Source organism: Maniola jurtina, chromosome 10 (genome assembly GCF_905333055.1).
Source record: "Maniola jurtina chromosome 10, ilManJurt1.1, whole genome shotgun sequence".
Classification (NCBI taxonomy): domain Eukaryota; kingdom Metazoa; phylum Arthropoda; class Insecta; order Lepidoptera; family Nymphalidae; genus Maniola; species Maniola jurtina.
In genome coordinates this window covers 9,687,704-9,703,176 of record NC_060038.1, presented here as the reverse complement: position 1 = coordinate 9,703,176, position 15,473 = coordinate 9,687,704, and the positions used below count along the sequence as shown (strand labels likewise).

Sequence of the window (15,473 nt, the reverse complement as noted above, 5' to 3'; positions counted from 1 at the left end):
CAATTGAAAAAAAAAGCTACAATAATAAGCAGGACGCATGTACCTTGAATTAAACAACTAGGTAGTGGTTACAATATCTCATTTCCCTTTAATAAAGGAGCATTTAAAATATTTCGCCCCGGGCGAAATTCAGTCGCCAATTTTGGAACCTGTTTAGAAATTATAGGGTCAGGTACGGTAAGGTTAGACGCAGGTTGTACCACCAGCTTGAAAAGTTTGTGTGATGGAAATTATTATATTCCATAATATTATTCAAATTTGAATGACTCATTTTACTTTGCGTAGATAATGTATTTATGTTCAAAGTTAGATTATGTGTGACAAGGAACAACATGATTGGCACCCTAGCACCTGAAGACAAGTGATAGTCTCAAACATTCCACTAAGTAGGTAAGTAAGTGGGTAAAATGCACAGTTGTAGAAGAAGGTCATATTAATATCAGCCAATTAAACTCGTAAGTAAGTAGTTAAATTAGTACTTCTATTTTGTGTTACTTTTGTGTTTTTCTTTTTATAATGGTGTACAATAAAGGATATAAAACAAATAAATATAAATATAACAATTGTTGCATTGTGAAATCATGTCCTCCCAAAGCTTAGACTTTTTTCGTCGCAATAAAGTTTTGAGAAAACCTGAGTTTAAATTAAATTGAATTTCCTGTTTCCTACATAATTACCTTTACATAAATACCTTTTAGAATAGGTATCAGTTTTCACTTTTAATAAACCGCTCTCATCTTGATTTAAATTTAATGCATACAAAATCATATCTTTAAATGATATAGGGTACAGTTACATTCAGGTAGGTTAGTTAGCTAACAACTTTTTGTTTCATGTAGGTATAATATTCCTCTAATTAAGTTGCATTTTAAGTCTTATTCATTGCATAAGACTTAAAACTCATCAATTTAATCTCCAGTTTATAGTCATCTTGCTAATTATACCTATTCACTTTTGTAAGAAATGAAAAGTTAACAGTAGGTTCCGTACAAAATTATTTATTCATTCCAGAGAAAGCTATTAAGGCAATACCTACTGAATCAATAAAATAAATTGATAAAAAAAACCTATTAAGTACCTAACCAGTAAGTTAATTCTGATAATGTTTGATGAACCTAATAAAGAGGCTCAGTTTCATTACCTTCGTAAGACGTCACAGCTTTTTTTTGTTCCATTAATTGCGTTTTCGCTTGACTAATTTTTGACTATTTTTCTACCCACTACTATTAATATCCACCCATCAAACTACTTACACACATTGTGCTGTTTTTGTGGCGCTCGAGGTAAAGCTCCGGAAACAAGTGTTGAAACTCCGGAGTGCGAGTTGAACTCGCATGGAGAGGTTCCGTACGATAAATATATAAGTTTGTACCCATAATATTGAGAGATTTTCCATGTTATTTGAAGATTATAAACTTTTTACTTTTTCTAGCAAATTGGCTGTGAAAGACAGACCATATTATAAGATCACTTTAAGAGTTAATTTTTTTCATTCGGAAGTACGGAACCCTACAAAATCACACTAATATTATAAAGGAGAAAGTTTGTATGTGTGTGTGTGTGTGTGTGTGTGTGTGTGTGTGTGTGTGTGTATGTTTGTTACTCCTTCACGCAAAAACTACTGGACGGATTGGGCTGAATTTAAAATGGAGATAGATTATACCCTGGATTAGCACATAGGCTACTTATTATCCCGGAAAATCAAAGAGTTCCCACGGGAATTTTAAAAAACCTACATCCATGCGAACGAAGTCGCGGGCATCAGCTAGTAAAAAATAAACGAAAGATGAGGTAACAGAGCCACAGATTAATATTTCGCTACAGAAATTATAACCATAACATTATCTTTTTTGTTTAATCTGTATAAATCACACTAAGTATTACGTCAGGTTACGCCATGTATCTATTTAGTAAGTACTAAGTAGAAAAAAGTTCACGTTTATCAGGCTTGATTTCAGTTACAGTAGTTTACTGAGTAGGTACCTACCAACTTATGTTTCCGCCTTTAGATGTTAACAGTTGCAACACATTCATACCGTAAATATTTGTAGTCCCAAAAATAAACCAAAAGGTTACGCAACAAAAGCTCTGAGAGAACCCTAAAACGCTGCTTGTATGCAAACAATTTCAGCCCGGTGATTTATAAGGAACTACATTTTGCATTTTTCTCAACAAAATAATTACACCGACACATTTATCTTATATTTTTCCACATTTAAATGATTAGTCATTTCTGTAATGCTTAACAGTAATTTAATTATGATAAAATGCTAAATATTTTAAAACCTAAATGCACCTAATCTATCTACTTCAACCGTAGCGTTCATAATAATTATATTGCTTAGTCATAATAATTATATTCGAGGTTTATATAAATAGACAAAAAAGTAGGAAGTTGAAATTAGATATCAAAATAGTTAGATTTAATATGACCATCTGGGTTTTTTTAGTTATTTATTTTTGTTAACAGTTAACACCTTTGTTAGGTATCTACTTATATAGCAAACTAAAAATCCTGAACGGTAACTACAGCCACACCTGCGTGACGCGGTCCGAGAGCCTTCACGGCGCGAATTGCAGCTGTAGAGGTCGCGTAGATGTGGTACTAAAATATATCGTGGGAGGCGATCGCCGCGCGCGGTTGACGTTCCCGGCTTCGTACCTATAGTCGCTTTGGTCACGCAGGTTTGGATAATGCTTTAAACCTCAATACACGAACCGCAAGTAATAAGCAGATGAGGGCCCAGGCCCTTCAGGTAGGTCGATTCTAGTAATATCACTTCCCTAAAATATTCCATAAAAGTTTGATTATTTTACTTAAAATTACTAACCATTTAGCAGGTAGCGTGTGAAAAATCATGTGAAAATGCTTTTCATATCATGTAACTGTGGACTTAAAGTAAGTAGCCAGTGACGAATGATGAAGCAAAGTTTACAAAGTTTAAAATTATGACATTTAATCCCGTTCCCTTTTTTAATTTCACACATGCACGGTCATTGACCCAAGCTAAGCTAAAGAGTGTGCCAGCGAGAACACTCACATTGCTTCCTGTTTAAAATTAGTGGTAAAACTCACTTTTCGTGAAAACCCACCTGTGAAATATCAGTGCTATTGATCTTGATCATAACTCCTCGTTAAATTATAAAGCAAACGATTGTTGGTAGGTACCTAAGTGCAACAATTGGGAAATCGTTTTCCATGAGAAATCGTTAGTGAAATCACTGTAAAGCGAAAAAATAATTTCATGAAATGATAACTCAACATTTGAAAAACCCCCGACACAAAAACCTCTACAAGAAAACTCAAAAAGAGTTGATAACTTTCAAACGGCTGAACCGATTTTCTTCAATTATAGCTAAGAACACTCTCGATCAAGTCACCTTTCGAACAAAAAAAACTAAATTAAAATCGGTTCTATCATTTAGGAGCTACGATGCCACAGACAGATACACAGACACACACGTCAAACTTATAACACCCCTCTTTTTGGGTCCGGGGTTAAAAATGATTTAAAAGTAGCAATAATGACCATCTTTATAAGGGGACTTCGTCTGTGTTGGTGTTAGCTGGCGGGCGTGTTCTGCCTTTTTGGAGTGTTTTTTTTTTTGTTAAAACTGACTGGAAAGCGCTCTAAGGGGCTGCCGTGCGTATGTCGGCGAGCGCCGGCACAGACGGGGTCCATACTTGTATAGTTTATCTAACTTGTTACAAATAACTACAAACTTGACATTGGCTAATCTTTGTAAAGCCAGACGAGAGAGAAAAAAAAAACTCTATAAGGTACCAATTATCCAAAACACACGTCGGAATCGAATTTAAACCGAATCCGAAAGCGAGATTGGTTCGAGTGGCTACGAGTTATTAAGGACAGGATCTCATACGGAGCACACGGGCCACGTCCTTGTATTGTTTTCGCGGTCCGCGTTGCGTGAACCGGAGTGAAATATGGCCGACAGTCCGACTACTTATTCTGGTTAGTTTTATTTTTTAGGCCGTGTTACTTAATTTTATCAAGTCGCATGAGTTATGAGTATCGGGACCACACGCGCGCCGTGATAATTACGAGTTAGTGCCGAATGTATGGTGTTACTACCTACATTAGTACCTAGGTACATTCATAGCCTGATTTCATTAAGTCCAAGATTTAATTATAATGGAAGTCATTTTAATTTTCCAATTTGCAAGTAGGCAGGTAGTGGTTACCTTCCATTTTTTTGCATAGTCTACCTATATTTTAGCATTCAGATTATTTATTTTCCAAACTTTTTTAACTCTTGTAATACGATACTTGTGACAAAATAGCGAAAGAATCTAATTAAATCAGCAAATAATATTCCATTTAGTAATTTTGATTTTAATTTAGGCTACGGTGGGGCTGGCGTGTCTATGTCGGACCAAATATCCATAAAAATTAAGATACCAAAGAAACTGTAAATAATACCGTAGTAAATCATATAGGTAGGTATAAGGTAGGTACTATGTGCGACTCTACCACAACTAGATAGGAAACTATTAGGTATTGACCTAAGTACATACCTATGGGCACCTAATTAAGGTTCATTCATGAGCTTAAGGGTATCCATAAAACTAAAAATTTCCCAACTGTATCGGGTTGACTGGTAGCTTTTAAACCTCTAAATATATTATTCTAATTAGAATTTCTAGCCCAAAGAAATTTTTGTGCTAAAAAAGTTAGTTTTACTTAAGTAAGTAAGTATTTTACATTTAGGTGGTGAATAAAATGTGTACCTAAATACTTATAATTCAAATATAATTATGCGGTAAATGGTAATTAAGTAGAAACTCAAATAAATCAACTTAATTAATTTATTAACTTAATAAATTTATAAAGACCTGGTCAAGTGGGAGCAGAATAAGCATAAGTTAGGGTTTCGTGGTCATTCATATAAAAGTTCCTAAGAGTTTTTTTTTAATTTGAATAGACCTATCTATCTACCTATATTCTATATAGCAATTACAAGTTTCTATAACTGTGTGTGTAAATTTCAACTTAATGAAGTTGCAATGGCTCTTATTCCTACTTACCTAGTTTATTTTTAAAATGGCTGTAACTGCAAGGACAAACGGACAGACTGATGGAAACATGAACTAGATAAATAGAAGGGTATACCTTGTTTTACTGCGGAACCCTAAAAACGCCAAAATCGACAATAAAAATATAATCTAAATATAAGTATCGAAGGAAAAGCTGATTGACTGACTGACTGACTGACCAACTGGCTAACTGGTTCACGTCATCGCACTGCTCAAACTACTGGACGGATCGGGCTGTTTGGCATGCAGATAGCTATTAATTATGACGTCGACATCCGCTAAAAAAGGATTTTTGAAAATCCACCCCCTAAGGGGTTAAATAAGGGTTTAAAATTTGTGTAGTCCACAAACGTTAGCTAGTATATTTTATTTTTAATAACCAATTGGACTTTTAGTTCTTGTAAGATGCCTAGGTATGTCAAAATCAAGTTGCAAATCAAGTTTAGATGAAATATCATGGGACATTGTCTTTTCCGTTTAACTTAGTTTCAACTTGGTTGTTTGGAATCGACACTATAGGGTCAGCATTTATAAGTATTAATAAGTAAATTTTTATAAATAAAATAAATACCCAATAGACTGTTTTTATCTTTGCTTTTATTTTTTGTTTATTTACGAACATAAAAAATACAATCTGAAAAAAAATGTATAGGTATTAATATGCTAAGTAGGTATTTTCTATGCAATTTATAGGTAATTATAAGCCTCAATAGCTCAACGGTTATAGAAGTGGACTGAATTCCGAAAGGTCGGCGGTTCAAACCCCAGCCGTTGCACTATTGTCGTACCCACTCCTAGCACAAGCTTTACGCTTAGTTGGAGGGGAAAAGGGAATGTTAATCATGATTAAAATGGCTAATATTCTTTTTTTTTTAATTTTCTCGACTGTGCTAAAAGAAAGGTAGGTACTGTATTTTCTTTTAATGTCAAGTTCATCAAATAAACAGAATTGTGGTCGAATATTAGCCAGCACTTGAAACCAAAGTTAATAATAATGCGCCCAAACTAGATCGGGTCATTGACCCGGGCGGGCGGCCGGCGCGCGCGCTCCCGCCACGGAGGGCTCTAAAATGCTGCATCGGGAGAAAACTGGTGGCATGCTTTCTAAACGGGAGTTTTGTGAAAAAAGTCACCTACCCTAGGAAACTAAAACTACTCCAAGAAAATTCTGTGAACGGTTTTTGACTTAACTAGGTTTATACTCGTACGTGAAAAAGTGTAATGCGCCAATGGACAATTTTGGACAAATAGTTAAAGTAAAAACTAATTATAATTATCACAAAATATCTACTTGAAATAAATTAAAATTGGTCCAATATTAACCCATTTACGCATTTACCCATTTAACCCAGACTCGCGCACCGAGGTTTCCGTATTCGGGTATTTTTTCGACATTTAGCACGATAAATCAAAAACTATTATGCATAAAAATAAATAAAAATCTGTTTTAGAATGTACAGGTGATACCTTACTTGGTATAGTTATCTTACTTTGAAAATTTAAACACATTTTAATTTTTTTAATGATGTAACCAAAAATTCACGGTTTTCGGATTTATTCCATTACTTGTGCTATAAGAGCAACGGGAAGTACTCTATAGGTTTTCTTGACAGATACGACGGACGGACGGACAGACAGACAGACAGAGAACAAAGTGATCCTATAAGGGTTCCGTTTTTCCTTTTGAGGTACGGAACCCTAAAAATGATAGTGCTCCTTTTAGTCCAGTCAATTTAGAGATTGTAATCTACTGAACACAAATCTCTTAATCTGGATTCAGGTGCCGCAAGACCGTGGTGTATGTTCCTACAAGAGAACTATATCCAGCAGTGGATATCTATCGGTTAATGATGACGATGATGATGATGATGATGATGATTATACCGAGTTAGCACCATTGCCAGTAGGTAAGAGAATATTGGTGAAGTGAACGGTTTAAATACCTAGTAAGTGAATATCAATTGTGTTTATTTAATAAATCAGTTTCTATGTAGAGATAAAAAATAAAAACATATTTATAATAGGTAAGTAGGTACTGGATATTAAAAGAAATATTTTTTACTTGTTTGATTAGATACTTAATCATGATATTAAATCATCTATATGTATCTAGAATGACCATTGTGTTATAAAATATTCAAGCTTTTTGTTATTTCTTATATTCTAGTAATTATACTAGACACATAACCTACACTAATTAAAAGGCCTTACAACAAAAAGAAATGCAATTTCATAATTCCTTATTTTATTCTTAAACATATTTTTTTTTAAATATTGGATAGAATCAGGCGTTACTTTGCGGAAGTTCATGTTTAGCAAGAAACAGTAAAAAATTATTTTGCTATAATCCGCCAACAACTGTTGGCGGATTATAGCAAAATAATTTTTAACTGTTTCTTGCTATAATTTTTTTTAATTCATTATCTATTGGACTATTATTTTATCAATCTGTTTAGTATATCTACTCAACCATAATAAATTATTAAATTTTATTACACCACAATAAAGTTTGAATGACACTCAAATCTGTCACACTAATAAGGTGTTAACGAGGGTCGTTCGTTTTATGAGATTTTTATTGGTACTAAAGCTGCGAGCCAACGCGCTACCTGCGTTCCGTTCTTACTGGTATCTTATTAGAACGGCCGACCCTATAAGAATCATGAACATTTTCTGCCCATAAAACTTGTATTCAATTAGCATTTCTCATACATTTTACATAATTTATCAGCTACTTTTGATACTATAACAATAAAATAAATGGCGCTACTGATGAGATAAGCGTCATTTTAGAGCTTTTGTACAAGTAGATAAGCAACTCTATGGTCATTTCGATTTACCGTTAATTAATTTCTTTTCGCTTGGATGTGAATAAATAACTATGTTTTCTATTTTGTTGATCTTATAAGACTAATTTAAAAAATTTAGGCATTTTTTATTGAAAAAATTTCAGCGGAGCTTTTGGTAAGTTTTGTTAATGAAATTCTTCATAATAGGAAATCTGTTGTGGGGTAAAAGAACTTACCTGCTATGGCCATCCAAGGATAGAATGTGTGGTTGGTGGGCTGGTGTTGGACAGGCTGGGCTGAGGCCGCGGCTCCGGGCAGTGCACACTGGTTCCCCCAGGGCAGGCCTCGTCCCGGACTCGACGACTCGCTGTAGCGCGCCTCGGGCGTGCACGCCGCCGGCCTCACGAGCGCGCCGAGACTCGAACCCCACGCCTCCTTGCCACCGTAACCGTTCTGCTGCTCTCCACCGGGCTTCGAGCAGTCGGCCTTGGCGTACTGCTGCTCGCCCGCGTATATCTTGCACGCCGCCGCCACCGAGGCGTCGTACGGCGAGTCCTGCGGCCGCGGCTGGTGCAGCGCGTGCGGCTGGGCGTAGGTCAGGCCCAGGGGGAAGCCGCGGTACTGGTCGCCGCCGCCGCCGCCCTGGTGCACCCCGTGGGCGCCGTAGAAGCCGCCCTGCTCGAAGTAGGAGTTCATTCTGATCACCGACACTGACGTCACTGGGGAACACTTATGTCATCGCGGCCCCGCGTGCCGTGATAACGCGAACGTCACTCCGAATCTAAGACGAGTGTAAATTAACTTTATTAATTTTATTGTTGTTTTATTGCCTATTAAACGTCACCCGACCGTCATAATGTGTTTCATTGGCGATAAAGGCCGGTCGACTCGTGTTTACTTTTTACGATTATTTTACGACTCTGAAGCACGTGCCGCGGTTTTACGAGTTTTTAAACGTTCCCGTGTGTCTCATACGCCGGCGGCGAGCACGGGTCGTCACGTCACTGCGCGTCACGTGCGAGTGTCGGAGTGTTCGCTTCAGCTGGCAGTGGACATGTGGTGGAGGCGTGTGTCGCGAGTGAAGTTTGCAGTCGCGGTGCACAGCGAGCGACTATAAGCCGGGAGCGACCGGCGCGACTCTGCTCACGCAGTCTACTAAGCGCCCGGAGTCGGAGAGGCCACGCGCGCCGCCCTGCGCGCCGCCTGCGATACCGACACTGACGATTGTTCCGTCCCCTTTTCGCTAATCACTATAAATATTATCAGTCACGCTCTCTTTTCCCTCGCTTATCACTCCTCCTGAACCACGTGCCCGAGCCTGAAGCTGAACGCCAGAAAACGCTGCCTCTTTTGCCTTTTCATGAAATCTACATTCCTGAAAACCGCCCGCCCACGGCCTCAACTTTACTTCAATAAAACGTAAACGTTGAAAAGTACCCAAAATATTCAAAACAAACTTTTAAATCTCGAGTGGCATTTGTGAGCACTTAAAATCGTCTTAACATCGCTCACTTAAGTCAACAAGCAAAAAATAACGTCAACAAAAGGCCAATAATGACTTAGCTACTGAAAAGTAAAGCCGCAAAGTCGTAAACTCATAAACGTACAATTAGTGAAACGGGCCAGTAAAGAAAAGATTTTACAACCACTCTCGGTCGGGTACAATGAGCGCGCAGTATCGTAACAAGGTGCTGAATAGAGTGAGAAGTCGTAAAGATGATTATTATTTCTTCTACTACCTGTTTTATACGAGTAGAGTCTCCGTTACTGTCGCTCACGGCGCGTAAACGTACGTTCGAGTGGGACGGGTTATGTTCGTGGAACGCGTATTGCGTAGTCGGAGTTGTGATATGTATGGCTGCCTCGTTCTGGCGCAGTGTGGCGCGTGCAGTGGAAGACGCACTATCGAAGGGTAAACAATAGTGCATTATCAGGAGAGCACTCAGTTCGCGCGTCCAAATGAAGTCATCAAACGAATGAATGGCTCTTGGAGCGGTGTACGGGGCCCAACGACACGCTCGCATTTTTATTGTAGCCTCTTTAAACAAATATTTACGCATAAAAAGGGTTGGACAACTTTTACTTTGCATTAATTCAATAGTTAAATTTTTTAAAAATCTGTAATTATTTATATAGGTATTACCTACATTTTGGTATCTAAGTAATATTTTATGATATTATGAAGTATGTTAAATATTTTTTTATTTCTTGAAATAAGTCCTAAGAATAAATTACCAAAAAAAAAACTATGATAAAAATAAAAAATTAACAAAAAGTGTCAATACTTAGACCATTTTGTTTTGAGCTTTTAGTCTTAATACCTACCTTGGTAAAATTAAAATTACCAAGCTTTCATGTAGAGTCCAAGAAAAGACGTAAAAGGCAGATTTCGATAAACTTTTTTAGGGGTAGGTACTTAGGTACTTAGATACCTACATACCTACCACCACAATTTTATTATTAAATAAGTATGTAACACATGTTTCAATTAATAAATTAGTCTAAGTACTTACAAAACATCAGCGATTCTTCACAGAGCTTTCAGGGCTTTCGTCAAGAAAACAAAGTAAAAAAGCCAAATTTTTAAAAACTATTCTCAGACTAACCGAGAAGGCTAGGTAGAACGAACATTTCAGCACAATTAGTCCAAGCTGAGAGCAAAACTTGGGGTTTTCATTGAAGAGTCATAGAAAATTACAAACACAGTAAGTAGGTAAGTAGGTATGTTATTCAATACGAAATATTTAAAAGAAATATTTTATAAGTAAGTATGAGATTGCTTCTGTACCTACCTCCTAGGACCTACCTTCTATCCAAACTTCAGCAGCATTTGTACTGATCGCAAGCAAGCAATTAAATCATAATACTTAGGTAAAGTTCCTTTAATGTACGTAAGTAGATTGTAGAAAACTTACCTAAATACGCGATGTTTTTTCAAAAAAAATCTCATATGTATATACCTAAGTACTGTCTAAGTTATCTCAACAATGGTCAAGTAAATGTCTGCCTGGGTTTCAAATTTCAGCCTACATAGGTACATAATTGGTACGTTTACCTACCTGGCCAAGTAGGTACCTTCCTGTAGGTATCGACATACTTAAACTTGTTTTCTTGCACCATTCGTTATCGTCTTTTTTATGAACTTTAGAGCAAATGCTCTATCAGATCACTGATTTTTGGTACTAGACTGAAAAATCTGGCTTACCTATGCCATAATTTTGATCCAAAACGTGTAAAATATTGATGATTTTCCTAAATCCTTTCAATCTTACATGGTCGACTTTGTTTCAGTATAACAGAGACGATCATTATTGTGCCTAATCTATTTAATTGTGTTTAAATTTGACGACCGAAAGGTATTTTAGACTAGCAAAAAAATCTCCTATCTAACAGACATTTTGCTCTAAATAAGGCAAAAATGAATTAACAAAAAAATTATTTAGTATTTAAGTATGTCGATATTCTTAGGCACCTTTGCTGACGTTGATGTCTTTTTATAGACTTAATTGGTTATCTATTAGCCTAATAGATTCATAAAAGTTTACTAGATCTTAGCTTTCATAACTTAGGTACTTATTGTGTGGAAAGTACAAGATAGAACTGCGTCATTCAGATAAACTCCACTTACCTACCTATACGTAAGTATGCTTACTTACCTATACCTGGATAAGTACCTAAGTAAGTACTTATCTAGGATCTATCACAAACAAAAACTCTGTTAGAACCTTTATACCTACTTATTTTATAGGTAGGTACTTAGTGTGTTTTTGAGAGCGGTAAGTAAGGCGATTTAAGACACATACCTAAGTAAGTACGTACTTAGTACCTAAATTTGGCTCTGAGGGACCATGTCGTCAATTTCAAAGAAAATAAGCCTCATGTTATAGAGCAATCGGACCTGCACTTTTTCTCTAAAAATCGTAAGTGATTTGATAGTGCTAGGAACCTAATAGGTAATTAATTGATAGGCAGAGCATGTTGCCAGAAATAAATTTTATAAAGAATTTTGTCTCTCTAAGTTATAATCAGGAAGAGCTACATTTACAATTTTCCAAGTGAGCCCTGGGATATTGCTCGTTTATGTATCATAATTTTTTTTGAAAAACAAAGGCCCTTCAGCATTAATTTTTTACCTCGTGCACACTGTAGGACGTAGTTGATTATCTACTCGTAAGTACAATAAGTAAGTATTTTATACAAACCTTTGAGCGATTCGGCAATGAAAGTGTATGAATTTGAGTTTTAGGTTTATAACTAGTTTAATTTTATACTTTAGATTGTACCGATGGGGCTAGCAATTATAGGACACCTATAAAAGCCCCTTAAAAATATTAGAATAAAAAAAAAGTAAGTAAGTAACAATGTGGATTTGAAAATCTACGAACGGAAGTCTAGAAAATCTACCTAATTAAGTATAAGTAAGTATATCTACTAGGTACCTAAGAACTCTCATCAAAATGCCGTCTTGATTCGCAAAAGTCAAATTGTAACGTTACTTGCCTTCCTAACAATAAGTAATTATTGAGAAGCAAATAAACATTTTTATGGCTGAATATACTTAGGTACTGAAAATTTTTCCATTTCGATTGATTTCTGGCATTTTGATCATACAGAAGGTAAAGTTTAATTGAAAATCCTTCAAATACAGTTTAATTTACAGTTTAATAGCTCCAAATGTTCAATCATCACTTTCTCTAAGTTACGGGCCCCTATTTGTTATAATTATAATATGGATGGGACACCAATGCTGAGAGTTTCAGAAGTCAAAGACTTAGGAGTCAGGTTAAATGCTGAGCTTTCGTTTCGTGATCATATTATTCAATGTTGTAAGAAAGCTTACAGAAACCTGGGTTTCTTGCTTCGTACCGTTGGTGGTTTCACTAACATAAGGGCTATTACTGCATTATACAATGCGTTGGTAAGGAGTCAACTGGAAAGTAATGCAGTCGTTTGGGCTCCACATGAAGCTAAGTATAGCCTTATGTTAGAGCGGGTGCAGAACAAATTTGTCAGGTTCTTGTACATGAGGCTTTATGGGGTTTACCCATTCTACCCATTGATGTACCCTACGCTATTTGTTCTGGGCATGGTCGGGTACAATGAGATAAGGTCTAGAAGGGAACTCGCGCTTGTTCTATATATTTTTAAAATAATAAGAGGCAAGTTATTTAATGCGGACGTATTAGGACAGGTGAGCCTTAGAGTGCCGGACCGGTACGTGTGGCGGAGGCGCAGGCCGCCGCTGCTGGCGCTGCCGCAAGGGCGCACCAATTTGCTGAACAAGGCGCCGCTGGCGCGCGCTCTTGGTACTCTTAACGTCGTGGCGGAGCGGATCGACCTGTTTTGTTGTACTCGGAGTGAACTCACAAGGGTGGCAATGTGGACTATTTGTTACGATAGGAATACTCTTTAACTTAGCTATCGCATTAGGTTAGCCTGTAATGATAGTTTTAAGTGGTGGTGAAAATAAATAAATAAATAAATAAATAAATAAATTAAAATTCTTCCTAAATAGGTAGGTTCACATTTGATAAGGACTGGAATCCTGTTGATCAGTGTTACTGTTACGAGTCGGTATGCTTACACTATTTTATTTTTATCATACAGTCTAATACTAATTAGAAACGATAAGATTTTGCGTTAAAATATTCTAATAAGAAATCTTATGAATCTGTAAAAAGCTCGCGTTGGTAGACTGCTGTTCTAATAGGAAACAACAGGCAAGTGTTAAACCTGCCAATAGGTAGAGATTTCATTTTATTTCGTAATGTCCAAACCCAATGCAGTATAGAAGCTACTTAGGTACTTACCTACTCATTTTTCAGACTGAAAAGATTTTCAGGTATACCTAAATAAAAGTCCCTACCATACGTTAAGCTGAAGATCCCTTGTAACATTTTGGTGTAATGTATCGAATTTTTGTAACTCAAACCGAAGACTGACTTGTAACTTTCGTTTGTAATGTATCATTCGCGGCGAACGCTGCATGCTGAATTCCCAGTGTTACATTACAAGTCAGTGCAGGTCTGCCATTTTGAGTAAAAATGGAGTACACGTCTTGTGCCAAGAGCTCGAATGATATATTACCAACACACGCTACAAGGTAGTCTGTGACTGTATTGTATATTACAAGATCACCTCGAATGGTAATACAAGTCAATCTCCAGCTTAATAATTTATATTTTCTCGTATGAAATTTCATAGACATCAACTTAAAATGCCTTGTGTGAAATCAATCGCCCTCAAGATCCGAGTTTTAGCTCGGTGTCGCTAGATGACAGCACCTGCTTTATGAAAGCTGAGAAGCTACAGTTTAGTGAAGGCAGTTAGTAATTTAAAATATTTTATTACTAACTAGATTATGCCCGCAACTTCGTTCACATGGACGTTTTTTAATTCCCGAAGGAATTCTTTGATTTCCGGTATAAAAGAAACCTTAGATCGTCCTAATAATATGTCTAGGTACATCCTTTTACGGGATGCAAGCCATCTCTGTTGTAAATAAGTAGATACTCAATGCTTGACACTTCTTTTTACTGAATTTCCAGGATAACAAGTAGCCTAAGTCGGTCTTCGGGTCGCAAGTTAAGTATACCTATCTGTACCTTACTTCAAAACGATTAGACGGATGGGCCGTGAAAAGCTAGCAACTGACAGACAGACACACTGCATAATCCCTAGATCAGGTAAAGTTAACATCGCAATCATTTCAAAAATTCCAATCGAGTGTGGTGGATCAGCTAGTCATCATCGTTGATATTATTTATAAACTGCAGAAAAATTTAAATAATAGGGTGCTCATCTACCAATGCAATGCCTCAAATCAATCACTTATCACTTATCGGCAATTAAAGGCAAGGCAAAGTTCGGCTGGCTGAAGGCTCATTCGCATTCAAGCAGGCGACAGCTGGATTCGCGCGGCGGGCGGCGCCCGCGCACCGCGCGTGCCCTCCGAGCCTCGTAAACACGATTTTTACTACCACTTGAACGCTCGTAAACGTCACGTGAATTGCGCCGTTTGTAGAACTCTCAGTAAACACCGCTCAGATTATTTCGTATACGCCTCCGGGGCTAAACCTCGATATAAATTCGAAACTTTATGAAGGCGGCCGGCGGACGCACGTGGTTTGTTATTATGCCGCTCTTTAGACATTTATTGAACCATTATTGACTTGTTTAAAGTATCACCCGGTTAATAGAGATAAAGGAGTCGTTGATAGTTTATGTTTACATCGTGGAGTTGCTATATACTAGAGGTCCTGCAAAAACGGTCACAACTTGACTGTTGTAGAAATTGAGCTTTTCTTACTCTTTGTCATCTACAAAATTACAAGAAAAGTCAGGACACACAGAATGAGCCATCAACGTTTAGCCCAAATCCTTGGATTAGAAAGCTGAAATTTTGCATGGAGGTTTACTTTATAATGCAGACAAAAAATAAGGCAGGATTTTTCGAAATTATCACGGATGCGAGGCCGTGGGCGCCCAGGAAGTAGTTCAGTTTCATATTAGCGTTGTCTTTGGCGCTGTACCTTCGGGCTAGTGTGGATCATCACATTAGGTAAGTAGGGGTTAGTACTTAAGTGTCAATAAAGTACGGTGTACCTACTTAGGCACATACAAATAGA

General features: G+C 37.0%; 2 protein-coding genes across 2 annotated transcripts in view; one reads left to right on the top strand and one right to left on the bottom strand.

The window, feature by feature from the left end:
• Positions 1–8,982, bottom strand: part of LOC123869166 (homeotic protein ultrabithorax) — a 147,092-nt gene extending 138,110 nt beyond the window's left edge. Inside the window, exon 1 of the mRNA XM_045911939.1 lies at positions 8,082–8,982. Coding sequence (XP_045767895.1) covers positions 8,082–8,541 — 460 coding nt within the window. The 5' untranslated portion in view covers positions 8,542–8,982. The remainder of the gene's footprint in view (positions 1–8,081) is intronic.
• A 3,592-nt stretch (positions 8,983–12,574) lies between these two features.
• On the top strand, positions 12,575–14,832 carry LOC123869093. Its single transcript, XM_045911829.1, has 2 exons — positions 12,575–13,224; positions 14,700–14,832. Exons 1-2 carry the CDS (start codon positions 12,575–12,577, stop codon positions 14,830–14,832), a joined length of 783 nt encoding a protein of 260 aa, XP_045767785.1.
• Positions 14,833–15,473: the final 641 nt, after the last annotated feature.

Excerpts from the sequence above, each read along its gene's own strand:
- LOC123869093 (XM_045911829.1), top strand. The coding sequence starts at position 12,575 with ATGGATGGGACACCAATGCTGAGAGTTTCAGAAGTCAAAGACTTAGGA. Across the intron at positions 13,225-14,699 it reads GAACTCACAAGGGTGGCAAT|GCAAGGCAAAGTTCGGCTGG; the intron begins GTGGACTATTTG and ends CGGCAATTAAAG.